Source organism: Thalassophryne amazonica, chromosome 10 (assembly GCF_902500255.1).
Source record: "Thalassophryne amazonica chromosome 10, fThaAma1.1, whole genome shotgun sequence".
NCBI classification, from domain to species: domain Eukaryota; kingdom Metazoa; phylum Chordata; class Actinopteri; order Batrachoidiformes; family Batrachoididae; genus Thalassophryne; species Thalassophryne amazonica.
Window position 1 is genome coordinate 59,480,100 of NC_047112.1, and position 27,993 is coordinate 59,508,092.

The 27,993-nt window shown below is 39.1% G+C and overlaps 2 protein-coding genes across 3 annotated transcripts in view; both read left to right on the forward strand.

Annotated features, from left to right (window-relative positions):
* The window catches only part of si:ch73-40i7.2 (FYN-binding protein 1), a 34,565-nt gene extending 23,678 nt beyond the window's left edge, over positions 1-10,887 (forward strand). Inside the window, exons 5-16 of the mRNA XM_034180063.1 lie at positions 346-383; positions 751-782; positions 3,981-4,113; positions 4,865-5,027; positions 5,448-5,601; positions 5,873-5,889; positions 6,459-6,519; positions 6,766-6,808; positions 6,935-7,097; positions 9,226-9,259; positions 10,518-10,555; positions 10,742-10,887. Of these exons, the coding sequence (XP_034035954.1) occupies positions 346-383; positions 751-782; positions 3,981-4,113; positions 4,865-5,027; positions 5,448-5,601; positions 5,873-5,889; positions 6,459-6,519; positions 6,766-6,808; positions 6,935-7,097; positions 9,226-9,259; positions 10,518-10,555; positions 10,742-10,761 (896 nt within the window). The 3' untranslated portion in view covers positions 10,762-10,887. The remainder of the gene's footprint in view (positions 1-345; positions 384-750; positions 783-3,980; positions 4,114-4,864; positions 5,028-5,447; positions 5,602-5,872; positions 5,890-6,458; positions 6,520-6,765; positions 6,809-6,934; positions 7,098-9,225; positions 9,260-10,517; positions 10,556-10,741) is intronic.
* Positions 35-27,975, forward strand: pex11g (peroxisomal biogenesis factor 11 gamma). 2 transcript variants are annotated; one of them, XM_034180065.1, is made up of 6 exons: positions 35-50; positions 11,653-11,729; positions 22,592-22,786; positions 26,342-26,520; positions 26,643-26,711; positions 26,789-27,975. In XM_034180065.1, the coding sequence occupies exons 2-6, from the start codon at positions 11,667-11,669 to the stop codon at positions 27,021-27,023; spliced, it is 741 nt and encodes a 246-aa protein (XP_034035956.1). In that variant the 5' UTR covers positions 35-50; positions 11,653-11,666; the 3' UTR covers positions 27,024-27,975. The 2 variants fall into 2 exon arrangements, with proteins under 2 accessions (XP_034035956.1, XP_034035955.1); XM_034180064.1 differs by lacking the exon at positions 35-50 and having other exon boundaries at positions 11,510-11,729.
* The last annotated feature ends 18 nt before the right edge of the window (positions 27,976-27,993 follow it).

The window sequence follows — 27,993 nt, forward strand, 5'->3', positions numbered from 1 at the left end:
AGCAAAGGCTGTGAATACTTATGTACATGTGATTTGTTCGTTTGTTTGTTTTTTATTTTTAATAAATGTGCACAAAAAAAAACACCTTTTTCATGTTATCATTATGGGGTGTTGTGAGTACAATTTTGAGGGGGAACAATGAATTTCATCCATTTTGGAATAAGGCTGTAACATAACAAAATGTGGAAAAAGTGAAGCACTGTGAATACTTTCCTGATGCACTGTAGAGCTTACTTCTTCCCAGTTCCAATGCTATGGAATACATCATTCAGTTCTGTATATTATTATTATTATTATTAATGTTATAAATTTTGTAAGCAAATGTCTTTTTTTTCTTGTTCACAGATTCCATGAATGACAACAGTTCACAGTGTGCAGAAGAGGTAAGGCAAGAATCTGAAATTAAATTTATTCATTTAATGTATTTATTTAATAACTGGAAAGTTTTAACTTTGTCACTTTTTCCTGTAAAGGTTAGGCTCTGGGGAGCAAACAAAGTTTTAATTTCGTCTTTTATTCATTTGTAACTTTTGAATAGCAGCGTCACTTTGGTGGGCCAAATGGACACTTTGGACAGACTTTGATTTTATTTTCTGACAGAAGAAAAATGTTATTCATGTTGATGTACACTGATGCACAAACACCACACACCACAGAAACAACACAAATTATACAATATGTGTCCCTTTAATCTGACCAACCCTGTATTTTTATTTTTTTTTCTTTATTCTGCCTTCTTTTCTCTTGCAGGAAAGTGATGAAGTGTATGAGTTTATTGATGAGTAAGTGTGACACTTCTGCCTTTGTTGTCAGAATTTAGAGTCTGTATAATAAATGTCAACTTGGACAAAAGTAGAATCTGTGAGTGTGAGCAGGATGCTGTTTCTGTGGTTTGTTCTATGGCCAAGGTTATGTCTCCTTACTACTACAGCACCAACTCATACAACAGCTATTTATTACAGTTAAAGGCTCAGATATCTGAGTATTTTCTTGCATGTGAACTGAAGTTCTAAACTGCAAATAAACTGCAACTGAAGTGAGAATGAGAATTGGTGCATGCTGTTTGCACATTTCCTGTTACAGCAGCATATTGTGACAAAATACAAGGAAGGATTGTTGAAACTTTGACATCAACAGTGAAACAAAGAAACAATACTGCAGAGGCTGTGGGGAAAAAAATCATAATTAACACATGATCAAAAACTGCTACCAACACATTTGATCAGTTCAAAACAAATGAACTGATTTACCAACACTTGTTTTCAAGTATTTGTTTCTTTTGGCTGCGCCTGGTTGCAGTGCGGTCGACATGGTGGATCTGGTACAGCTCTGCATTGGGATTTGGCACAAGTTTAATACCAAATGCCTTACTGACACAACTCAAGTTGTACATAGAGAAACGTGCTTATGGTTGCGAGTGTTCCCAAGCAGTCTCCTAGCCATAACTAGGTCCTACTCTGCTTCACATCTTATAGAACTGACAAGCTCAAGGCTGTGGCAACTTTTATTTTCTATACCAGGGGTGGGCAATTAATTTTTACAAGGGGCCACATAGGGAACCTGAATTATGTCCGAGGGCCACACCATCAATAACTCGGCTGTCTCCCATTACAAATTTTACAAAAAATGACCTATTTAATAGCTTTTATAGGTAATTTTTATTATTGTAATAATATGTAAATATACCTAAATAAACCTCTCTAATGATTTGCAACACACAAGGTTGACATTTTTAATATATGTAATAATAATCACAGACCTCATGAGGGCCGGACAGAGACATGCAAAGGGCCGCATGTGGCCCCCGGGCCGCAGTTTGCCCAGGTCTGTTCTATACCATACTTCCTTGATTAAAAGCCCGGGCATTTATTTTTTTCAAACCGTGTGCAGACCTCGCGCCTAAACGAGGGCTTTTATTCAAGATCAGCCACTATTAACAAAATGCTGCCTGCTACCTGCACTGTAATATGGTGTTACGTTTCACACATATCCTTGGGTGCGGCAAACCTAAGACAACCACTGTTGTATGGCTGGGGGGCCTGGCTGCCTTTTTGTTTCTGTCTTTTGTTTTTCCTTCCAGGTGGCTTGCATTTGGGACTGAGTGGCTGTGTTGCTGAGGTTATCAGGACCTCACCCTGATCACCTGCGGCTCGTCAGGACTCACAGCTGAGGTGCATCTATATGGATTGGAACATGGTGGCATTTAAGACTGGAGTATACAGTGTGTATTTGCCAGAGACTCGACCTTGTGACCAGACGGGTGAGATCGTCGTCTCGGGAGCCATCTCATCATCAGTGGACGCAGAGAACGTCCAGGGTTTGATGCACGGTCTGTGAAAGAGGAGGGGGTGAGGTCTCACGCTCGTCAGCACACTTCCTGAGGTACGTTAGATTTTGTGACTAACATTTATACAGTCAGTAAATGTGGTGTCCCTCACACCTTTTTATATTGAGCTGTATGTTAGTCATGTATCGGCTTCCACTGCAGTGGAGTTTTGTGAACTGGATGTTCCATGCCTGCAGGTTGGGAAGCTGATTAGTAATCAAGCCAGGAAGTGTTTGCTGTTTGTACACCTTTAAGTGTTCTCTCTGTGTGTAGAGTGTGGACTCACATAATGGTTCCTTCTTTCACAGACTCGGTTTGTTGCGGCCACCTGGGGGGTGTCGGCGGGGTCCTTGGGTCCGAACAGCTTCTGGCTCCGGACCGTTAGCGCTGCTGGGAGCGCACCACGCCAGACCGCACTTTCTTTTGTTATTTTTTGTATCACTGTTATGTATTAAATTCAGTTAGCCTTTGTACCGTGCTCTGCTTATTTCATACTGGGTCCTTCAAACGCTGGTCGGTTCTCCGAGCTGCGTCCGACACATAACAACCACTTTAGATCTGTCATGTAGCATGTAGCTAGACTTTCTCAGTTTCTTATAGGAAGATAATAAGAAATCATTGTGGTGCTAAATCAAAACCCTATGAGTTTGCCACCTGACATCGTTCCTCTGCAACTGATACCCTGGCATGCCGTTTCATCTTACAATTTTAAGGTAACACTCTGCAGCAGACTTAGAAAACATTTAATTGTAAACTGTACCTCCCTTGATGTTTTTTAGCAAACACAACAGCTTGCAGCTTTGTCTCAGTGGTATAGGAACTGTACTTAATTTTCCTAACATCACTAGGACAAGGAGTCGCTCCCTCAGGAGTATATTGTATGTCAACATATACGCTGGAGGAGGAGGCTGCCATTTGGACACTTGTCACATGTCTACATATTGACCCGCAACTGCACACACAGGCAATCAGACAGGCAGAGATGTCTGGCGGCTAACCTGCCTTAAATAAACGGCAGCATTTAAACAAGATTTCCGTGCATATGGCAGGCGTTTATTTTTTTCAGGCAAAGTTTTGACCCAGCAATTAAATGAGGCATGACCCTATTTAAGGTCAGGCATTTAATCAAGGAAATACAATATACTATTATAATAACACATATGCAAGACAGGTTTGGGTGCATGAACTTGGGCCACATGTTGATGCATCCACCAAGCTATAGAATGGCCTTGGGTCCTGCATAGAAACCACCCAGGAAGACAACTGGGCCATCCCCACATCTCTAAAATAACCATCAATTTGCTGCAGCCAGATGAAGCCTGGGCGTCCCCTTGGTCTTCTCCCATTGATGGGGTCCTCAACACTGAGGCACCTGTGTGCTGGATGGGGCCACATGGCCGAAATGTCACAGTTGATGTTCCCTCACAATGCAAGTGGTTCTCCTGATCTCGGTCTCCCTACGTAATGTTTGTGTCAAAAGTTTGTATAACACAAAGTAATTCCAGCAGGACCCAAAGATCCTTAGAAGAGACCTTTTTGGTGCAACAGCACACATAGTTTTCAGAACACAAATAAATATTTGTCTTTTACAAAATTGTTGATAATTGTTCAAGTGGTTAAAAACTCATTTTACATTGTGATTGCATCTTTTCAGAGACCAAGTGGAGTTAAACCAGATTCATGTGGACAAGAAACCCCAAAAAGATGCAAAGAAGCAAAAGCAGCAGGAGCAGAAAGAACAGCTGGAACGTCAGAAACGAGAGAACGAGTTGAGGAAGAATTTTCAGGTAGCAAATCAAATATGCTCAAATCCATCCACAGTTCCAGAGCATCTCCAGTGCTTAGCAGTGGAATCTACATATCCACACTATTTCTTGGGTTTAAAGATAATCTTCTGGAAAAAAAAAAAAAAAAAAAAAAAAAAAAAACAAGCATCCAGTTAGTCATTTTCTGTTCTCTGGGTGAAAATACCTTGTTCATGGCAGAAGTCAGAAGAATGGCCAGATTTCTTCAAGCTGATAGTAAGGCACGGTCAATTGAGTCTCACTGTGTTGCATTCAATCTCTGAATGCAATATGGAAAACAGCGGCAGAAAAATACATTGGGTGAAACTCCTGAACCCTTAAACAGAACACTGCAGCTACAATGGGCACAGGAATAAATGTTGCCTGATCTGAGACCCTGTGTCTGCTCTGGCATTCAGATGATTTGGCGTAAACAACATTAAAGCATGAATCCATTCTGACTTATATCAACAATTGAGGCTGTTAGTGTCATGGTGTAACAACTGCTAATGTCAGTTTGTCCCAAAATCTCAGAGATATGTTACCAGCACCTTGTTGATGCTATGCCAAGAAGCATTAAGCCAGTTCTAAAGGTAAAATGGTGGGTCCAACTCCAACCTGATACAACTAATGGTCTTTTCTTTTGCCCTCTCTCTGTCTCTCTGTCTTTTCTTTTGCCCTCTCTCTCTCTCTCTCTCTCTCTCTCTCTCCTCTCTCTCTCTCTCTCTCTCTCTCTCTCTCTCTCTCTCTCTAGTTGGAAGGGAGGGAGGAGGTTCTCCATATAGCTAGAGTTCGTCATGATTGGCATGGAGGAAGTAAACTGGACCTCAGTGTGCAACAGGGAGAAACAGTGGAAATCATCAGAGTGAAGAATAACCCAGAGGGCAAATGGTTGGTTCGCTCTTTGACTGGAAACTGTGAGTTGTACTTCAAATTTCTGTAAATCAAGTATGTAAGAAAAACCATAGCATCTTACAATTGACTCAAATAGTCAGCAATTTTTGTGCCATATAGCAGTGGGACTACAGTATTCTCTAATGGTTAGAAAAGTGGCCTTGTGACTGGAGGGTTATAGGTTCAATCTCTCAGTCAGAATGGGGCAGAGGACAAAAACATAAACCACAAAATAGCTGTGTGTTCAATCCCATAGTTGCCAGTATTCCTGAAAATATGCTTTATTATACAGATGATGCAATGCTTTACCTGTAAAACAAATAGCACTGAAAATCTTGAATTTCTTATTTATTGTCATCTTTTTATACATACTATGGGTTTCAGTTGTTAGTCATGTTGAATTTGTTCACATATATTTTTGACACCATATTACTAATTTTCAGATGGCTACATCAGCAACACATGTGTGGACATAAACTATGAAGAGGTCAAGCGCAAACTGTTACAGGCCAGAAAACTAGACACAACAGCATTACCTCCACCACCTCCAGACCCACCACAGATGTATGGAGTGGAGTTCTCGAGTGACATGAATAGGTAAGGATTTCAAATAACAGTGACTAAAATGATCAGTCTGCCAAAGACTAGCATATATAGTTTAGACTTTAATATGATCACTTTTCATCTACATGTACAAAAGTTATGCACACGCACGGAAACACAAGCTTATAAAAGTTTTAAAAGGCATCTTGCTTTTATGAGTGTTTTATGGGTGTAATTTTCTTCTAAAGTTATTTCTATTAACTGAAATGACCGATGACTGCAATGTGTTGAATGTCTTTGCTGATTTTGTTTTTCCTGTTCACAGTATGCTTCAGGAAGAAGGTAATGACCACACATGACATCACACATTACATTTTAGGATCAACACCACATATCTGGTTTTGTTACAGCATCATTGTGCTATTAAAACAACATAGTCATAGATGTTAATTTTTTGTTTCTACAAAAATATAATTTTTTCTCACTCTCTCTCTCTCTCTCTATCTCTCTATCTATCTATCTATATATATATATATATATATGATAATATATGCATATTTAGATGTGTGTATATATATATATATATATATATATATATATATATATATATATATATATATATATATATATATATATATATATATATATATATATATATATATATATATATATATATATACACACACATTATATTACAACAGACAAGTGCAAAAAAGTGATGGTTTATTATTGAATTCTTGTCTTTTTTAAGAACAAATGAACAGTTGGAACAATTTGATTTGTGCTTGTTGTCCTCGTCGGTTTAATCCCTTACTTTTTCTTTTTTATTTATTGAAAGTTTTTAACTCTTAAATGCTCTATAGAAAACTAGTTTGACAAAAACATGACTTATATTATTGTTCTTCCTTCAGACGAATATGATGACGTTCAACCAATATCTGAGAATTTTCCACCACCGCCACTTGAAATCAGGTATTTAGTCACATTTGATATGTAGAAATTGAAAAAGACGTGAGTGTAGCTGTGGGGTCGTTATCTTGTACCACTTTCTGTAGACCTGATAAATGAGATTTTGATCTGTGGACAAACACTGGCCTACATTGTTTAGTTTTTATTACTTGTTTTGAGAGAAAATATGCAAACCTGTTGTATACTGCTTGAATGTTTTGCATCTTCAGATGCAAATAAAAAAATGGCTAATTCATAATTTTCTAACAGCATGGATCCCAAGATGGAGAAGGAGCTCAGAAAAAAATTTAAGGTACTTTTTTTTAGGTGTTTTTTTTCCCATATAAAATATTGTTCACACTTTTCAGCAAAGTTGTCTGATGGTTTGGGAGACTAAGATTCACATAAATGTGTTGGTAAAATACAAATTATTTTCCAGTTCAACGGGCCAATTACAGTGCTGCACACCATGATGGTGGATCCAAATGCCATCATAAAGAAACCTGGCGGGAAAGATCTACCCGTGACTCACGGAGAGATTGTAGATGTGATCCAGCTCACTAGCACCAAGAAAGTTCTGTGTCGTAACCAGTTTGGAAAATGTATGTTGCAGCTTAACAACTCTGATTTTTCTTGTATATTATTTAGTGATAGTATTAATGGCTTGCATGCTGTGATTGTTTGGTTTTAGAAATATTGGCTCACAGATTAAAAATGACATGCTGATAAGACACAATTTCAGATGTTTGTATCCAAATATTATTTTATTAATTTGTAAAACACAGACATCCAAATTAATACACTGTCTTTCAGTACTGGCAGTATGTGCATATGGGAAATTTATTTGTTTATTTGTCCTCAGGTGGCATGTTTTATCAGTCATTTGCTTCCTCTTGTTACTGCCAAATATCCAAATGATACCAATTCTCTTATTGAGTCTGTGGCTTCCCATCCTCATTTTTTCACTACAGACAATTTGCATAAACAAATAATTACCTATAGATTGTTAAAATATTGAAAATACATTTCACAAATACCATAAGAATTAAATCCAGATAATTCATACCTCTTTTAAAGTTGCATAAATAATTTATGCAAATAAATATATAAATGCTAACTATATACATCTCTCTCTCTCTCTACATATATATATGCCTTGAAAAAGTATTTGGTATTTCACACAGTTTAATTTATTTCTGCCATTTCAAATACAAAAGGTAATTCAGGCTTCTCACTATAAAGCTGTCTAAAGTTATCCTCCTTAAACTCCTTAAACTTTCAAGTCTTCTTTTTAAGGAAATCCTCCTCTAGACCACTTCATCATGAAGCTGTATAATGCAAAATGTAAAATGCAAAATTTGCACTGTGCACAATTTCTCCAATCACAGCCACAGAAGCCAATAACTTCTTCTGGGTTGTCTGGGTGTCTCTGTGGCTTTCCTCACTTGTTTCCTCCTTGCACAGTCACTCAATTTTTGAGAACTATCTTAAGTTTTTGACCCGAAAACCAATCTGGTGACAAGAAACATGCATATAACCAAGCAGTGAGTACGGCGACAGAATGCAGACAGATTAGCTCTATACAGGAATAGAGAGGCCAGATACCAGGTTGTGAACACTGAGACTCTGGCACTGATGAGCTGTTGAACCAGGGCTTATATGGAGGCATGTTGATTGCAGGCAGGTGTGCTCATCAGCTCCACAAGGAATGCCACCTGGGAAGAGAGAGGGAGAGAGAGGGCATGAACCAGGACGACACACAACGTATCTACTCCACACAGATTTACCACAGAGTGCCATACCTTTTGTATTTATTCATAACTGATGTAAATACAGTCTAAGACATAATAAGTGACTTGAAAATGTTCATGTATCCATCCCCTTACTTGTCTGAAGAAAACTAATAAATACTGATGATTTACTTGTGTCATCATACCAAATGGAACATTATGTATGCACCCCATCATCTTGGGTTTTATACTTTAATTTATATCACGTTGTAGTGATTTGTTTTGAGCTTGAGTTTTAGAACATTTTATACTGAGAAGCCTGACTTACCTTTTGTATCTGAAATGATGTTAAAAAATACAATTAAAATGTGTGAAATATCAAGGGGCCAAATACTTTTTAAAGACACTTTATATCAGAAAGAGCTCATCAGGGGCATCTATGAAATCATTATGTCTTTAAACAATGTTGTGAAGAATAGAACATGGAGAGACATAAGTTGCCTTGGCAAATTAACTGCTATCAGTACTAATCAATAATAAATGAAGAATGACATGAAAGGAGTGCAGTTGTATTGTCTTACTGTTGACTACAAGCCATATAAATCTAGTTTTAATTGAAGAACAGTTTACTTTGTAGGCAGAATTTTATAAAATTTCATTGCCTAGCATAGCTTGCTAATGTAACGACTGCTGCCACAAAAGATGTTATTAAGTTGTACTGGTTGCTAATTCCTTTACTGCTTTCAATCTGCAGTACATATAGGATTGTAATGCGTCACTACACAATGCTGTGCGACACAAAAAACAACCAAGTACATGTCAACATTCTTACTTGTGCACGGAATTATGACAAATGAATGAATTCCTTCTTGTTGGCTTCACTTTTTGGAGACTAGAAATAAACTAATGGGAAAATAAAATTTCTTATTACACTGGTTTCAAACAAGCTGTTCATTGTGTTACTTCATTATAAATATGTATTATTGTGTGTTTCTTACAGGTGGCTTTGTGGCCACATCGCTGCTTCTTCCAATGTAAGACATTCAGCATTACTTTAATATTGATTTATATTTTCTTCACACATGATAAGAAAATGGCTGTACAGATTGTATGTCTTTTTTACCTCCACCAATGAACTTGGGTGGCGGTTATGTTTTCACCCCGTTTGTTTGTTTGGTTGTCTGTTTGTGAACAGCCTGCAACCCACAATGTTTCATACATTGTTATGAAATTTTTACAGAGGATCATATCCTGATTAGGCCATGGGGGTATGCATTGAAAATGTGCCTAGAAAAATGAATTTTATTTGACACATCTGGCAACTATGTAATGCTGGTGTTTTTTAGGTATTTTGGGAGTGCTCATTTCACAAATGCAATGTTCCACATCATAAACCTGCACATTAACCCTCTACGTGCCGGCTGCTGAAAACCCCTGTTTTCAACAATTTTTTTTCCCTGTTGGTAAAATGTGACAGTTTTTATGCAGTTTGTGTGCACATTTTGTCAAAGAAGTCAATGCCATTGATCACATTTCCAGTTTTCCTTATTTAGCTCATAGTCTATTAGCCCACTCCTCACTGAACATGGAAAAGGTGGTTCAGCCTGAAAAACAAAAAGTTCACTTAATGGCTAAGCTGTGCTGTCATACAAGCTGCAAGATATCTTATGCATTATACATGCAATATGCAATGTATTCCATTACCTTAGTCTTCACCTTCAAGATCATCATGATCATCATGATCATCATGATGATCATGATAGTCATTGTCATCCAGTGTTGCTGATATTTCAGCTGTTTTTATCTCACAGTTTTCAGTCTTTGCAGCTGCACAGTTCTGAACTTTTCAGTCTATTAGCATGACATGCACACCTCCTGTGGGCGCAGTTGGTCCTTTGGCAGGCACAGGACATGTGCTTCAGGACTGCACCTGGAGCACTTGGAAGTTCTTTCCAGACTATCCTTAAATGACCCTCTTTCTTTTCCCAACCATGCCCAACAGGCCTCCTCATGATCAGCACAGAGTTCAACAAATATCATGTCTGAAAGACCATACGCTCACTGACTGACTACCTGACTGACTAACTCACTCACTCACTCAGTCATTCAATCCTGACATAGAAGCCAGGCTGGATGTATGAACAACCAGTTATTTTGGAAATAGAATGGTCTTATATATCGATGTTCATCATAACAACTTCATTTTTATTTCATATTGACATGTTTGTTGTCTAGATTTAGCATCAAAATAACCTTCCTGTCTTTACATCAACACAAATCTTGTTTTTTCAGGGAAGGAGATATTTATGATGATGTTGGCCACCTGGCTGGTACGTTATATTTGGATGTTCGTTCTGTACTAATTACAAAACATCCAAGCAAAATATGCAACTATGTTATTTTTGAATGTATTTTATTAGCAAACATTACTTTTTACTTTAAGTGTGTATTATTTTAATCTCCATCATCCTTCAAAAATGTAATTGTTTACTGATGTTTGTTTGTTTGTCTTGCAGATGTCTACGACAATGATTGACACCACAACAACTACTCAATCACACACAAGGAGGAGGAAGGAATCACTGTGGACATGTACCTATGCTGTGCAGACCATATATACTTGTCAAACTTTTTGTATAGAAAATAAACACACTATAAACTTTTTTTATGGCTTGACTTCTGAGATAGTTAGAACATTTTATATATAGCATCATATTTTTTCCCAATAGCTTTTGTCCCATAGTGTTTTATTTTTTGTAAAAGAGTATTTACAGAAGATACAAAAAGAAGAAACTTGTTTCTTCAGTTAAGCTTACATTTATTAAGCATAAATAGATTAATACATTGAAATATAACTGATTTTCAATTTTTGGAAAATTATGTAATTGCCATATAGTATAAGTACACATTTCACACTCACAAAGTGCATCACTGTTACAAAAGTGGAATGTACGCTCTGTAAACATACAAAGAAATAAACTACAACTAAAAGAGAAAAGTTTCATTAGACAAATATGGAGCACACAAAATGATAAATGTCAGGTAAATAGGAATTTGTTATTTTAACAAAAAATGTATTTTTCAAAATTTACAACAGTTAAGAATTATTTTGTTATTTAATTTTATGCACAGACGCATATGTTATATATTCTTTTGTTTTATGTTTATATTAGCGGCTTTTACTTTGTATCGTTCTGTTTTGGCAATAAAGTTTTTAAGTAAAAAAAAAAAGATGGGTGGTTCGATGGAATCGGTGATCATCTCTTTATGCCTCTGGGAGTCACTTCAGGTCTCAAAGTCCAACTGGGGTTTTTCTCTGATCTCTGTGGGGAGTTTCTGTTGTTTAGAAATGTAGCTTCCGTTAGATTATTATTATTATTATTATTATTATTATTATTATTATTATTATTATTACTGCGTGTGTGTGTGTGAGCTGATAACATGCAACAGGCTGTGGATTCTGTGGTCAGCGTGCTGGAGTCCTACAGAGGAAGAGATAAAGTTGTGAGTTACCATCTGTTTTGTACAAACGTAACTGATTAATTGGATTCTTTACAGCAAGTTTAACATAATTTTTGCTTACAACTTTAACAGCTACCGAAATATTAACCACCTACATACATGTGTGATGCATAGTGGATTAAGAAATGTTGAAATTGTCAAACAAAATATACTGTTTGTTTTTTCTATAATTGATATACATTTTTATTTATTATTTTTATATAATTTATATATTCTAAATATATAATGTATAATTATATCTTATAATAAATACAAAAAGCATTATAATTGTACTTGAGTTAAAGCAGAATTTAATACCTAAAACTGCATAGGGCTATTTAGCTTCTTTTTTTTAAATAATGAAGCTGATAAATGTAAATACAGCAACATATTTTGATAAAACTACACGAAGTATTTGCTAAATAAAACATGGTTAGTCTGACAACAAATTTTGTAAATGCAGGCACATATTTTAGAGAGTTCCACACAAATGTCTACCAAACGTCTCTTGTTTGAATGAGGGCACTGGGTTGTTGCTCACAATTTTCTTTTGTCATTACTTCTTTTGGGTCTTTGCAGTTCGTGTGCAGCAGTGTGAGATGAGTCTTGGCAATGAACCTTCTTTTGACAGCTGTTACTCATATGACTGTGTTTCAGACATGGAAAGCACAATTCTTTGCTTCTCAAGAAATGTTTACATTGTTAGCCAGTGCTTTTATATTATCTACTCTTCCATATAGGTAATATACAAATAATAAATGTTTATGAGACCAGCTTTCACCTCATGAAATATTCGTACCATTGAAAGCATGTAAAAACATTCATTATTTGTTTTATATAACAGTTAAAATAGATCCATGTCATTTGATATTTTATTAATTTATAAACAACAGAAAAGGGACTTAAATGTTGGTGTTTCACTGTAACGTGTAGTCCATTGATGCTGTGCACTGACTTCGTACTTCCATTAAAAAAAGACTGTGTAGTTCCTCAGTCCAACCAAAAATCACATCAGCGTTTCATGTGAACAGGTCTTCATGCATCCAGATGGCTTACAGCAGAGTGGATTGTGTCTGTGTGTGTGTGTGTGTGTGTGTGTGTGTGTGTGTGTGTGTGTGTGTGGCAGCGTCAGTTAGCTCAATCAAATCATCGTGTCGTTGTCCCCCACGCGCGCACACATGCAACCGGCTTGGTCGACTGTGTACGTCCTTAGTGCAGTGAAAAAAAAAAATCACCTCAGAAATTAATCCAGCTTTTCTTTCTCTCTTCCTGCTAACAGCCTCCAGACAGCACAGTGGATTTGTTTTGTGTGTACATGCGCGTGCATGTGCGCGCACATATGCGTGTGTGATCACATGTGCGTGCATACACGAGGACGTTCGTGTGTGAGCATGTTTGTGCAGAGTGCAATGGTACCAAACGTATGGAACCAAATTTGCACTCTAAATGGAACCAAGCTGCACTCTAAGTGCAATGCAACATAAATGGGATGAATTAATCCATGTCATGTGGCATACAAAGCACCAATCAAATGACAAGGATCCACTCAGCCATTATATAATAAACAAACAATGAATGTTTACGAGTGCAATGGTATGAATATTTCATGATATGAAAGATTAAATGAAATATTCTTTCTGTTGCATGAATGAAAAAACATGATTTGTTTTATATAACGCCTACCAATCCTAACGATGTAGTCCATGCCTGATGTTGTGCATTCACTTCTTTGTGTACAGACTGCTGTCTGCTTTCCTCAGTCCAGCAAAAAATTGCGACAGCTCTTAATCCGATAACGCTTGTACTTCAGGTAGAGATGTCCTGGCAAATACTGCAATTGCCTCCAGACGGCTTACGACGTACTTGATTCGTTTTGTGTTACAAGAATGAGCATGTCAAGAAAAACAATCCCCATCATGTTTTTTTTTAAGCTAAGCACCATTGCCACTCGTGTGAGGGCGTGTGGTGTAAATAATCAGTTTAATTGCCAGTTTTCTTCAGACAAGTCAGGGGATGGATACATGAACAATACCAATGAAAACATGAGCATGACAAAAATAAAAATACAGATGACCCGAGTACGGACGCAGAACAGTACAAAACTAAGACAGGAGCCCTCCAGAGGGCAGGATCATGACAATATATGTGTGTGTGTGTGTGTGTGTGTGTGTGCGTGTGTGAGAGTGCGCGCGCCTTGAAATAGTATTCGGTATTTCACACAATTTAATTTATTTATGCCATTTCAAATACAAAAAGTAATTCAGGGTTCTCAGTATAAAGCTATCTAAAGTTATCCTCCTTAAACTCAAACTCAAACTGGTACAGAGGAGGATTTTCTTTCACCAAACCAGATAAGATCTAGGCTAGCATCTTAGATGTACTTTCTGGAAATTTGTAGCTGAACATTCACCTGAACCCTCCTCTGTACCACTTCATCATGAAGCTATATAACTGGTGATGCAAAATGCCAAACATGCACTGTGCACAGTTTCTCCAGTCACAGCCACAGAAGCCTGTAACTTCTTCTGGGTTGTCTGGGTGTCTTGGTGGCTTTCCTCACTCTTCTCCTTTTTGCACAGTCACTCAGTTTTTTAAAGAACTGTCTACACAGATTTACCACAGAGTGCCATACTGTTTGTATTTCTTGATAACTGATGTATGGGCGCCTTCACACATAGTGCGGAGTTTGGAAGTGCGCATGACACAGGAATCGTGTGCAAACCGTGTAATGTCGTCCCTGCCTCCAGCGTCTTGTACACCTGTTGCTACAACTGTTTGTGCACACAAGCGCCTGAAAGACAAAGTGTGTACGCTTTGCGAACCTATCGCACCCTCTCACGGCACGTGCCGACCAAATTCCAGGTGACACACACGTACATCTAACACCGCTTGCATGGCACTAAGAAAATGTGTTGCCAGTTGCACTCTTCACATGACCGCAGACTGCAGACGACCACCGTCATACTGGCAGAGAAATTTGTCTAAGTTCCACACGAGTGTGACTTTGGTGCGTGCGCTGAGAACTGACAGGAGGTGTGGCTATGACAGAAGCAGCTGTGGTGATCTGTCATTCTGGACATTCCGGCTACACAACACCTACTGTGTTTGGACAGACATGGACTACCAAATGTCCACTGTGAGGTGCGTGTATCTGATTGCTGTATTTACATGGACATAAATAAAAACATATAACGCGGAGGCAACAAGCTGCAGCAAGCGAGCACTCGCACAGAGCAGACATTGACAGCCTGCCAGGTTGAAATAGACTGTCAGATCAGAACACGCAGCGGGCGATCTGATGATCACATCACCCACGGTAGCTCTGTTCCACATGACGTGGTGTCTGTGCTGTGGTGCGCCGTCCACAGGACACACGTGTTGGGCAGGACACATGCGCGGCTGACTGGCCGCATTGGACCAGTAGATGTGGACATGATCAGAGAACACAGCTTCTCATTCATTTCATTTCATGACTGTATGTATGTGACCATGGGTCATCTACAGAGGAACTGAACGAATCATATTTGTATTGCTCACTTGATAAAAGCGTTGTTTTTATATGGTGTGGGATTTTAATTTATTTTTTTTTTTTATAATACTTCCATGTCCTTCCTGATATGAGGCAGCTTTCAAAGAACAGCTCCGTAGCTCAGTGGTAAAGCAGCTAACTGGGAATCACAGCTATTGAAAGGCGTGAGTTTGCGTTCCGGTGGTGGTATTTTTTTTCTTAGTATTTCACAAAAGCGGCGCAATGTGGTCCCACAGGTACCAGCTGGTTTTTATTTTTTCATTTATTCCACATAAGCAGCGCGATGTGGTTCCACACGCATCAACTGGTTTTTATTTTTTCCACATAAGCGGCACTATGTGCTGCACCTCGCACTGTTCTTGCTCGAAGGACGCGTGAACGAACTCTCGCATATGGTTCGTGCACGCCTGCCGTCGGTGCGATGTTTCGTGGTGCTAATTTAGAACTGTTTCGCCATAATCAACCAGATATCGACCAAACTTTGCACTATGTGTGAAGGGGCCCTAAATAAAATCAAGGCATATTCAGTGACTTGGAAATGTTCATGTATCCATCCCTTGACTTGTCTGAAGAAAACTGGCAATTAAAGTGATTATTTACAGGTATTATACCAAAGGGGCTAATTACTTATGCAACCCATCATCTTGGCTTTTATACTCATATTTTTAATTAATTTGTATCACATTGCAGAAATTTACTTTTGAGTTTAAGGAAGATACACTCAACAAAAATATAAACACAACACTTTTGGTTTTGCTCCCATTTTGTATGAGATGAACTCAAAGATCTAAAACTTTTTCCACATACACAATATCACCATTTCCCTCAAATATTGTTCACAAACCAGTCTAAATCTGTGATAGTGAGCACTTCTCCTTTGCTGAGATAATCCATCCCACCTCACAGGTGTGCCATATCAAGATGCTGATTAGACACCATGATTAGTGCACAGGTGTGCCTTAGACTGCCCACAATAAAAGGCCACTCTGAAAGGTGCAGTTTTGTTTTATTGGGGGGGATACCAGTCAGTATCTGGTGTGACCACCATTTGCCTCATGCAGTGCAACACATCTCCTTCGCATAGAGTTGATCAGGTTGTCAGTTGTGGCCTGTGGAATGTTGGTCCACTCCTCTTCAATGGCTGTGCGAAGTTGCTGGATATTGACAGAAAGTGGTACACGCTGTCGTATACGCCGGTCCAGAGCATCCCAAACATGCTCAATGGGTGACATGTCCGGTGAGTATGCCGGCCATGCAAGAACTGGGACATTTTCAGCTTCCAAGAATTGTGTACAGATCCTTGCAACATGGGGCCGTGCATTATCCTGCTGCAACATGAGGTGATGTTCTTGGATGGCACAACATTGTGCCTCAGGATCTCGTCACGGTATCTCTGTGCATTCAAAATGCCATCAATAAAATGCACCTGTGTTCTTCGTCCATAACAGACGCCTGCCCATACCATAACCCCACTGCCACCATGGGCCACTCGATCCACAACATTGACATCAGAAAACCGCTCACCCACATGACGCCACACACGCTGTCTGCCATCTGCCCTGGACAGTGTGAACCGGGATTCATCCGTGAAGAGAACACCTCTCCAACATGCCAAACGGGAGCAAATGTGAGCATTTGCCCACTCATGTCGGTTACGACGATGAACTGGAGTCAGGTCGAGACCCCGATGAGGACAACGAACATGCAGATGAGCTTCCTTGAGATGGTTTCTGACAGTTTGTGCAGAAATTCTTTGGTTATGCAAACCGATTGTTTCAGAAGCTGTCCGAGTGGCTGGTCTCAGACGATCTTGGAGGTGAACATGCTGGATGTGGAGGTCCTGGGCTGGTGTGGTTACACGTGGTCTGCGGTTGTGAGGCTGGTTGGATGTACGGCCAAATTCTCTGAAACGCCTTTGGAGACGGCTTATGGTAGAGAAATGAACATTCAATACACGAGCAACAGCTCTGGTTGACATTCCTGCTGTCATCATGCCAATTGCACGCTCCCTCAAATCTTACGACATCTGTGGCATTGTGCTGTGTGATAAAACTGCACCTTTCAGAGTGGCCTTTTATTGTGGGCAGTCTAAGGCACACCTGTGCACTAATCATGGTGTCTAATCAGCATCTTGGTAACACACCTGTGAGGTGGGATGGATTGCCTCTACTGGTGGTTGGCTCTCACTGCGGTATTGTATCACTTCCTGTTCCGGAGCACAGCGGTGTTTTTCTGTATCTGTTAGCTGTTTAATCTGCGTAGTTAGATTGATCTAGTTATCTAGATTACGATTTGTTTCCCAGTGTAATCTTTACGTGCCCTAACTAAAGCACTCCTTCTGCTGAATCACCTCTAAATTATTTACACATTATTCACTTTGCGTGTTTTTAGGAATCCGCTAGCTTAGCGTAGCTACTAGCTCTTAGCCGATTTAGCATGGCGGCTTCTCCTGTCTCTACCGCACTTTTCTGCTCTGGGTTTGAAATGTTTAGTTATTCCTCGGCCTCCTTTAGCAGTAACAGTACTTGTAATAAGTGTAGCTTATTCGTAGCTTTGGAGGCCAGGCTGGGTGAATTGGAGACTCGGCTCCGCACCGTGGAAAATTCTACAGCTAGCCAGGCCCCTGTAGTCGGTGCGGACCAAGGTAGCTTAGCCGCCGTTAGTTACCCCCTGGCAGATCCCGAGCAGCCGGGAAAGCAGGCTGACTGGGTGACTGTGAGGAGGAAGCGTAGCCCTAAACAGAAGCCCCGTGTGCACCGCCAACCCGTTCACATCTCTAACCGTTTTTCCCCACTCGACGACACACCCGCCGAGGATCAAACTCTGGTTATTGGCGACTCTGTTTTGCGAAATGTGAAGTTAGCGACACCAGCAACCATAGTCAATTGTCTTCCGGGGGCCAGAGTAGGCGACATTGAAGGAAATTTGAAACTGCTGGCTAAGGCTAAGCGTAAATTTGGTAAGATTGTAATTCACGTCGGCAGTAATGACACCCGGTTACGCCAATCGGAGGTCACTAAAATTAACATTAAATCGGTGTGTAACTTTGCAAAAACAATGTCGGACTCTGTAGTTTTCTCTGGGCCCCTCCCCAATCAGACCGGGAGTGACATGTTTAGCCGCATGTTCTCCTTGAATTGCTGGCTGTCTGAGTGGTGTCCAAAAAATGAGGTGGGCTTCATAGATAATTGGCAAAGCTTCTGGGGAAAACCTGGTCTTGTTAGGAGAGACGGCATCCATCCCACTTTGGATGGAGCAGCTCTCATTTCTAGAAATCTGGCCAATTTTCTTAAATCCTCCAAACCGTGACTATCCAGGGTTGGGACCAGGAAGCAGAGTTGTAGTCTTACACACCTCTCTGCAGCTTCTCTCCCCCTGCCATCCCCTCATTACCCCATCCCCGTAGCGACGGTGCCTGCTCCCAGACTACCAATAACCAGCAAAAATCTATTTAAGCATAAAAATTCAAAAAGAAAAAATAATATAGCACCTTCAACTGCACCACAGACTAAAACAGTTAAATGTGGTCTATTAAACATTAGGTCTCTCTCTTCTAAGTCCCTGTTGGTAAATGATATAATAATTGATCAACATATTGATTTATTCTGCCTTACAGAAACCTGGTTACAGCAGGATGAATATGTTAGTTTAAATGAGTCAACACCCCCGAGTCACACTAACTGTCAGAATGCTCGTAGCACGGGCCGGGGCGGAGGATTAGCAGCAATCTTCCACTCCAGCTTATTAATTAATCAAAAACCCAGACAGAGCTTTAATTCATTTGAAAGCTTGACTCTTAGTCTTGTCCATCCAAATTGGAAGTCCCAAAAACCAGTTTTATTTGTTATTATCTATCGTCCACCTGGTCGTTACTGTGAGTTTCTCTGTGAATTTTCAGAACTTTTGTCTGACTTAGTGCTTAGCTCAGATAAGATAATTATAGTGGGCGATTTTAACATCCACACAGATGCTGAGAATGACAGCCTCAACACTGCATTTAATCTATTATTAGACTCTATTGGCTTTGCTCAAAAAGTAAATGAGTCCACCCACCACTTTAATCATATCTTAGATCTTGTTCTGACTTATGGTATGGAAATAGAAGGCTTAACAGTATTCCCTGAAAACTCCCTTCTGTCTGATCATTTCTTCATTTACATTTACTCTGATGGACTACCCAGCAGTGGGGAATAAGTTTCATTACACTAGAAGTCTTTCAGAAAGCGCTGTAACTAGGTTTAAGGATATGATTCCTTCTTTATGTTCTGCAATGCCATATACCAACACAAGGCAGAGTAGCTACCTAAACTCTGTAAGTGAGATAGAGTATCTCGTCAATAGTTTTACATCCTCATTGAAGACAACTTTGGATGCTGTAGCTCCTCTAAAAAAGAGAGCTTTAAATCAGAAGTGCCTGACTCCGTGGTATAACTCACAAACTCGTAGCTTAAAGCAGATAACCCGTAAGTTGGAGAGGAAATGGCGTCTCACTAATTTAGAAGATCTTCACTTAGCCTGGAAAAAGAGTCTGTTGCTCTATAAAAAAGCCCTCCGTAAAGCTAGGACATCTTTCTACTCATCACTAATTGAAGAAAATAAGAACAACCCCAGGTTTCTTTTCAGCACTGTAGCCAGGCTGACAAAGAGTCAGAGCTCTATTGAGCTGAGTATTCCATTAACTTTAACTAGTAATGACTTCATGACTTTCTTTGCTAACAAAATTTTAACTATTAGAGAAAAAATTACTCATAACCATCCCAAAGACGTATCGTTATCTTTGGCTGCTTTCAGTGATACCGGTATTTGGTTAGACTCTTTCTCTCCGATTGTTCTGTCTGAGTTATTTTCATTAGTTACTTCATCCAAACCATCAACATGTTTATTAGACCCCATTCCTACCAGGCTGCTCAAGGAAGCCCTACCATTATTTAATGCTTCGATCTTAAATATGATCAATCTATCTTTGTTAGTTGGCTATGTACCACAGGCCTTTAAGGTGGCAGTAATTAAACCATTACTTAAAAAGCCATCACTTGACCCAGCTATCTTAGCTAATTATAGGCCAATCTCCAACCTTCCTTTTCTCTCAAAAATTCTTGAAAGGGTAGTTGTAAAACAGCTAACTGATCATCTGCAGAGGAATGGTCTATTTGAAGAGTTTCAGTCAGGTTTTAGAATTCATCATAGTACAGAAACAGCATTAGTGAAGGTTACAAATGATCTTCTTATGGCCTCGGACAGTGGACTCATCTCTGTGCTTGTTCTGTTAGACCTCAGTGCTGCTTTTGATACTGTTGACCATAAAATTTTATTACAGAGATTAGAGCATGCCATAGGTATTAAAGGCACTGCGCTGCGGTGGTTTGAATCATATTTGTGTAATAGATTACAATTTGTTCATGTAAATGGGGAATCTTCTTCACAGACTAAAGTTAATTATGGAGTTCCACAAGGTTCTGTGCTAGGACCAATTTTATTCACTTTATACATGCTTCCCTTAGGCAGTATTATTAGACGGTATTGCTTAAATTTTCATTGTTACGCAGATGATACCCAGCTTTATCTATCCATGAAGCCAGAGGACACACACCAATTAGCTAAACTGCAGGATTGTCTTACAGACATAAAGACATGGATGACCTCTAATTTCCTGCTTTTAAACTCAGATAAAACTGAAGTTATTGTACTTGGCCCCACAAATCTTAGAAACATGGTGTCTAACCAGATCCTTACTCTGGATGGCATTACCCTGACCTCTAGTAATACTGTGAGAAATCTTGGAGTCATTTTTGATCAGGATATGTCATTCAAAGCGCATATTAAACAAATATGTAGGACTGCTTTTTTGCATTTACGCAGTATCTCTAAAATCAGAAAGGTCTTGTCTCAGAGTGATGCTGAAAAACTAATTCATGCATTTATTTCCTCTAGGCTGGACTATTGTAATTCATTATTATCAGGTTGTCCTAAAAGTTCCCTAAAAAGCCTTCAGTTAATTCAAAATGCTGCAGCTAGAGTACTGACGGGGACTAGAAGGAGAGAGCATATCTCACCCATATTGGCCTCTCTTCATTGGCTTCCTGTTAATTCTAGAATAGAATTTAAAATTCTTCTTCTTACTTATAAGGTTTTGAATAATCAGGTCGCATCTTATCTTAGGGACGTCGTAGTACCATATCACCCCAATAGAGCGCTTCGCTCTCAGACTGCAGGCTTACTTGTAGTTCCTAGGGTTTGTAAGAGTAGAATGGGAGGCAGAGCCTTCAGCTTTCAGGCTCCTCTCCTGTGGAACCAGCTCCCAATTCAGATCAGGGAGACAGACACCCTTTCTACTTTTAAGATTAGGCTTAAAACTTTCCTTTTTGCTAAAGCTTATAGTTAGGGCTGGATCAGGTGACCCTGAACCATCCCTTAGTTATGCTGCTATAGACGTAGACTGCTGGGGGGTTCCCATGATGCACTGTTTCTTTCTCTTTTTGCTCTGTATGCACCACTCTGCATTTAATCATTAGTGATCGATCTCTGCTCCCCTCCACAGCATGTCTTTTTCCTGGTTCTCTCCCTCAGCCCCAACCAGTCCCAGCAGAAGACTGCCCCTCCCTGAGCCTGGTTCTGCTGGAGGTTTCTTCCTGTTAAAAGGGAGTTTTTCCTTCCCACTGTAGCCAAGTGCTTGCTCACAGGGGGTCGTTTTGACCGTTGGGGTTTTACATAATTATTGTATGGCCTTGCCTTACAATATAAAGCGCCTTGGGGCAACTGTTTGTTGTGATTTGGCGCTATATAAAAAAATTGATTGATTGATTGATTGATTGATTGATTATCTCAGCAAAGGAGAAGTGCTCACTATCACAGATTTAGACTGGTTTGTGAACAATATTTGAGGGAAATGGTGATATTGTGTATGTGGAAAAAGTTTTAGATCTTTGAGTTCATCTCATACAAAATGGGAGCAAAACCAAAAATGTTGCGTTTATATTTTTGTTGAGTGTAATTTTAGAAATTTTCATATTGAGAAGCCTGATTTACTTTTTGTATTTGAATTGCCATAAACAAATTAAAATGCTTGAAATACCAAGGGGATATATATATATATATATATATATATATATATATATATATATATATATATATATATATATATATATATATATATATATATATATATATAGATATAGATATAGATATAGATAGATAGATAATATTACTATTAATATTCATGAGAACAGGGCAGTTTATGTTTTTGTTTTTTAACATAAGTTACCTTGTCGCTAAACACCCCTCTTTGACCAGAAGTGTTCCTGGTTTGACCTGGTTCTTTTGTTCTTGGTCTCTGCAGATCAGGACGCTCTGCTATGGCTCCCAGTTGGTAGGGGGGATCCTTTCCCAGAAGCCAGAAGAAGAGGAATCGTCCCAGTTTGGGAGGAGTCTGCTATTATTTTCTGGTCAGCTCAGCCACTGCAGGACAGTGCTCAGGCTTTTTGACGATCTGTCCATGCTAGCCTATTCGTTCAGTTATGGGCTGGGAGCTGAGGTAAGCCGTCTGGAAACTCTCTGATCCTTCTCCACTTGCAGCCTCTGTTCCACAAATTTTCATTATCCAATGAAATATTCAAGTGCAATTTTCTTTTATTATTGTTTCAGGAGGAAAAAACTTCTGGGATTTTTACCTCTGCCAACGAAGTTGGAGGAGGTTGTTTTTGCCCTTGTTTGTTTGTGTGTTTGTTTGTTTGTTTTTGAACAGCCTGTAACTCACAATTTTTCATATATTGTTATGAAATTTTTAATGAATATTCATATCCTCATAGGCAAGAATGGATTCAGTTTTCAAGGTCAGAGGGCAAAGTCAGAAAAAATCTTGGAAATCTAAAAAAAAATCCACATCTTTAACATTGAATGAATTTTCAAAAATTCATATCTGTCAAAAAATATCAAATATATTCATATTTGAGAGCGTTATGTAGGATGGTATCCTTTATCGACTGACAAGGGTTGATCCAGATCTGATCCAGATTACAGATTTTGTGGCCATTTAAATTTAACATTGAAAACCCCATTTAATGTATACTACTAGCATGTTGCCCGTGGGGATCCATGGTGTCTAGATCGGGAAGTGTTTATAAAGTAGTTAGCTGACATTTTCCAAAATTGATAATAAATCAAGCAATACTTCTATAATGAGTTGTAATGGCATGTGAGACCAGAATGTTTTTAGAACATTAGACCACAACAGTTTTTAGAAGAGGAACTCAACCATTTTATTTCCCTCTTAAATGTGTAATTTTTTTTAATGTTAATTTAAATTGTATGTTTTAATGTTAAAATAAATTGTTTAGCTTCTTGTTATCATATAAATACTATTATTATTATTATTATTATTATTATATTTTATTATTACTTCTATTTTGTCATTTGATTTTTAAGTGGACCACAATGGAAATAAGTGTTTTCACTTTCTTGTGTGATCCATGTATTTTTAATGTATTTATAGTTATATTATGTACTTATATTGAACTTACTAAATAAAAATCACACACGCACTCATGCTTTTAATATAAAGATGAATTACCACCACCTGCTGGAATGGCATGTTAGTCTGGTAATTAGCAACGTTAACTGCTATCCATAGTTTCTCCAAAAATATTAGCCCTATCAACGTTCCATTTTGGCACTGTTCATCCTTGACCGATAATACATAAGCATACCAAATGGCAAATGGCAGCTGTCCCCAGTCACACACACACAGAGCTTTTTGTTTTTTCTACATTCTGCTTGCAGCAGACATCAAAAGCAATACTCATTTCACTTATGGTAATGACAAACTGACTAAAACAATTGAACGACAAAAACACAATAAATCAATAACACTAACAACACTGTTAAACTGACATGAACCACAATAATATTTAAAATCCCAAATCCCCTAACTCCCATGGTGCATTGCAGCACAGTCCATTTCTTCAAAAATATTTGTCCTATCAACTTTCCATTTTCACAGTATTCATCCTTCACCCAAAATACATAAGCATACCAAATGGCAAATGTCAGCATTCCCCAGTTTCTCCGTGATCCAAACCATACACATGCACACACCTATGCATACCTGCAACAATCACCCTCATCTTTGAAAGTGAGGTGCAGACTGGCACTCCCCTGACAAAGTTTGATCCGGTGTTCTGTCGAGATGTGCGGTCTTGTCGATTTGTGTGCCTCGTCGCACAAAGCGACAGTTCCGTTGGTCAGGATGACCTAACCCTGCCGAGTTGTGCGCCCTGTCATGCTTCACTTTCACTTTCATTCACTGAATGATTCTTGACCAAGTTAGTTTACATTGATGGGAAATCAATGCATAAATGGCTCATCCAAACACAGTTGTTGTTGTCCATTTGGCTGCTCCCGTACTGTTCGGGGTCGCCACAGCGGATACAGCCAGATCTGCATTGGTATTTGGCACAGTTTTTACGCCGGATGTCCTTCCTGATGCAACTCCAGTTTTACCTGGAGAAACACACACAGCCGCTGGTGTTCCAAAGAGGGCTCCCATCCAAGTACTAACCAGATCCTGCACTGCTTAGCTTCTGAGATCTAACGGGACCAGGCTGACACAGAGCAGACCAGCTGCCGCTCATCCGAACACAGTAATGTGTAAAATGTACTCGCTAGTAATAGATAAGCATTCTTAACCAATAAAATGTACTGTTGTGATTTCAGCATTTTAAAGCCCCTTTAAACTTGTACAATGTTTATAAATTATTGTGATGGTATCATTAATGTGAAAAACTGTACAATAAATATATTAGTTTTAGCCTGCAGTAAAAGTGTTTCAAGTCTGTTGCATTAAGAAATGTGCATGCGCAGTTGCGTAGTAAAGCGAGGCACATAAACTCGGGTGGTGGGGGGGTCTGGATAGAGAGAGTATTTGCACAGTGGCTGGCGTCTCGACAGGAATGACATCTTGTCAGGACACTGGATCTGATCCAGATTGAGGATTTTGTGGGCATTTGAATTTCATATTGAAAAGCCCGTTTGGTGTACATTTTACATTAGATCACAGTCAAAAGTGCCTCAGTCACTCTCATTTGTGACAATGCGGTGCAAAATGGCACTCTCAACGAATAGACTAAGTTTGATCCACATCTGATTCGTATTGTGGATTTAGCGGATATTTGATTTTAACATTGAAAAGCCCTTTTGTTTGGTGACCAAATACTTATTTTCCACCATAATTTAAAAATAAATTCTTTAAAAATCCTACAATGTGATTTCCTGGATTTTTTTTTCTCTTTTTGTCTCTCATAGTTGAAGTGTACCTATGAAGAAAATTACAGACCTCTCTCATCTTTCTAAGTAGGAGAACTTGCACAATCAGGGACTGACTAAATACTTTTTTACCCCACTGTATGTTAAATTACACAGTTAACGTTAACAACAACATGTCATTACATATGGCCGACTGAGGTTACAGAGGCAGGGCTACGACACCATAATTTCAGAAACACATATAGATGCGAATCCAGCATTTTCAGATTTATCCACTCTGAGACCTGTTTTCAAAAAGTATCGTTTTCGGCCACCGAAAGCATGACAGGTTCTGGAGGAGCCACAAGCTTTTCTTTTTTCTTCTTCTTCTTCAGCTAAGAATGTGATTGATGCGTGCAGCGAGGGAGAAGGTGCATGCCACACGTTTGAATTACCAGGATCCTTTTATTGAGTAAATTCAATGTCTTTGACATCGGTTGGTTAGTCATGAAAAACAAAAGCGGATTTTTCCCTTATCCCTTGGCAATGTAAACATTCAAGTTTAACTTCATTATGCCACATCGCAAGTCCTGCAATGTAACAACTGCACATGTGCACATTGCGATGGCGATGCTCAAACAGTATATCATGCAGCCCTAGTGTCAATGCGTGATGCCGGCACCTGCTCTAAGACCTGACCCTGACCTGCCCATGTGCATCAAAAGATAAAATTCCTTTTGATTTAACTCAGAGCATTTATGAGCATTATCAGTTGAAAGTTCAGCGCTCAGCCTTCCTGGGTGTTAAGCGTTGAGGCTCATCATTACAGCATGTACTGTGTTGTTCCAAGGAGGAGGATGCAGGTGTGCGCTGGATATCTGTGCTGACAAACGTGGCTGATCAGCTGTACTACCCGTGTGAACACATCGCTTGGGCTGCTGATGCTGAGCTCATTCGAATAAACTCTAATAAATGGTGGCTGTTCAGCGTCATGCTGTGGGGAGCCTCACTGCTGCTGGGAATCCTCAGGTGAGCTCACCTGTCCACAAACAGCAGTAAATCTGTAACGAAGTGCTTTGACCTGCTGTGATTGCTGGAGTTGGAATAAATTGAACTGAGCTGAAGTGTCATATCAATTTTTTGCTCTTCAGGTCTGTCCACATTCTGCTGCTGCTGAAAAAGAAGCTGAAGAGATGTGAGATGGACAGAAGTGGAATGAGGTATATCAGACTTCTGTCAAATTCAGAATTCTTTGAAACCATTTGTATTATTCAGATGAGTCTTTTTCCTTCCACAGTCGCACTCAGCTCCAGAGGCAGATGAGAAGGGAGCTGCTGTCAGTCATCAGCAGCATGGCCGACCTCGGCAACGCCATTCACTGGATGCCGCCCGGCTTTCTGTGGGCGGGGAGATTCCCCAGCTGGCTGGTGGGGCTACTGGGCAGCATCTCCTCTGTGATTGGTTTGATCCAAATGAACTCCGGTAGGCAGTCCGACAGTGTCTTGTTATCTTCATCTCATCACGAAGAATGATTCAGATTCACAATTTTATGAATGATCTACTGTTTGTTATAAAATGACACTCCCTGCACCTTTCAAGAAATATTTTTAGAAAAGACTTTAGGAACACCATTTTTTTTCTTTTTAATAAATAAAATACTTTAATTTAAAAATCATGCTAATAAAATGACATTTTATAGGCCACCTGTTCATCCTTTTTGTACTAATGTGCTGTGCAGCTGTCACTGGGAAGTTCTGCTTTTCTGACATTACATTACACTGGCACACCATATTTCATGGTTGCTTGAGAGTTGTTTGATGACTTTGCTGGATTTATCACCATGAATTTTAATGTTTGCATCCTCACTTCTCGGGTACACAGAAAAGAGCTGGTATGGTACTGCACAGTGCTTCATCCCAACATTTTCATTGTAAAAATGTACTGCGCATGGGTTTTGTTTCTGTAGAAACAATAAATCATGAACAAATACGTTTACAGTGTGCATGGTGATGAAATAAAAACACACACTAGTAATATTTAGACTCCAACTGCTTCCATAGAAAGTTATAGGGAGCTGGTCATTGTCTTTTGGGGAATGAACATTTCATAGGTATTTGCTGCTAGCTCTTATTGTGGATATATTGACATATAAAAGGCTGGACCGTGCCTGTCAGACAACCCCTGTGTTTTCAAATGTATTTCCTAGGGGGTTACATTGTATATAAGGAACAATACAGTGTTTTAGATTTTTTTTTTTGTCTTTTATTATTTTTTTATTATTCTGCAGGAGAGGACGTGGAACGGATTCTCATTACGGTCAGATACCACTTAGATGAGACACTTAAACTTATAACTAAATAGTAATAAAGAGGGGTTTTTTTGCCACTTATCAAAGTTGGTTGCCTGGTGTTTGGCAACAGAACTTGAGTTTTTCATGAAAACCATCTGTGTTATGAACAATACAGAAGAAGCTGAAATGTAAATTGCAGTTAATTTTGTGTA

Coding starts and splice junctions, on each gene's coding strand:
- pex11g (XM_034180065.1), top strand. CDS start 11,667: ATGCAACAGGCTGTGGATTCTGTGGTCAGCGTGCTGGAGTCCTACAGA. Junction 11,730..22,591: donor ACAGAGGAAGAGATAAAGTT/GTGAGTTACCAT, acceptor TGGTCTCTGCAG/ATCAGGACGCTCTGCTATGG. Junction 22,787..26,341: donor GTTATGGGCTGGGAGCTGAG/GTAAGCCGTCTG, acceptor TGTTGTTCCAAG/GAGGAGGATGCAGGTGTGCG.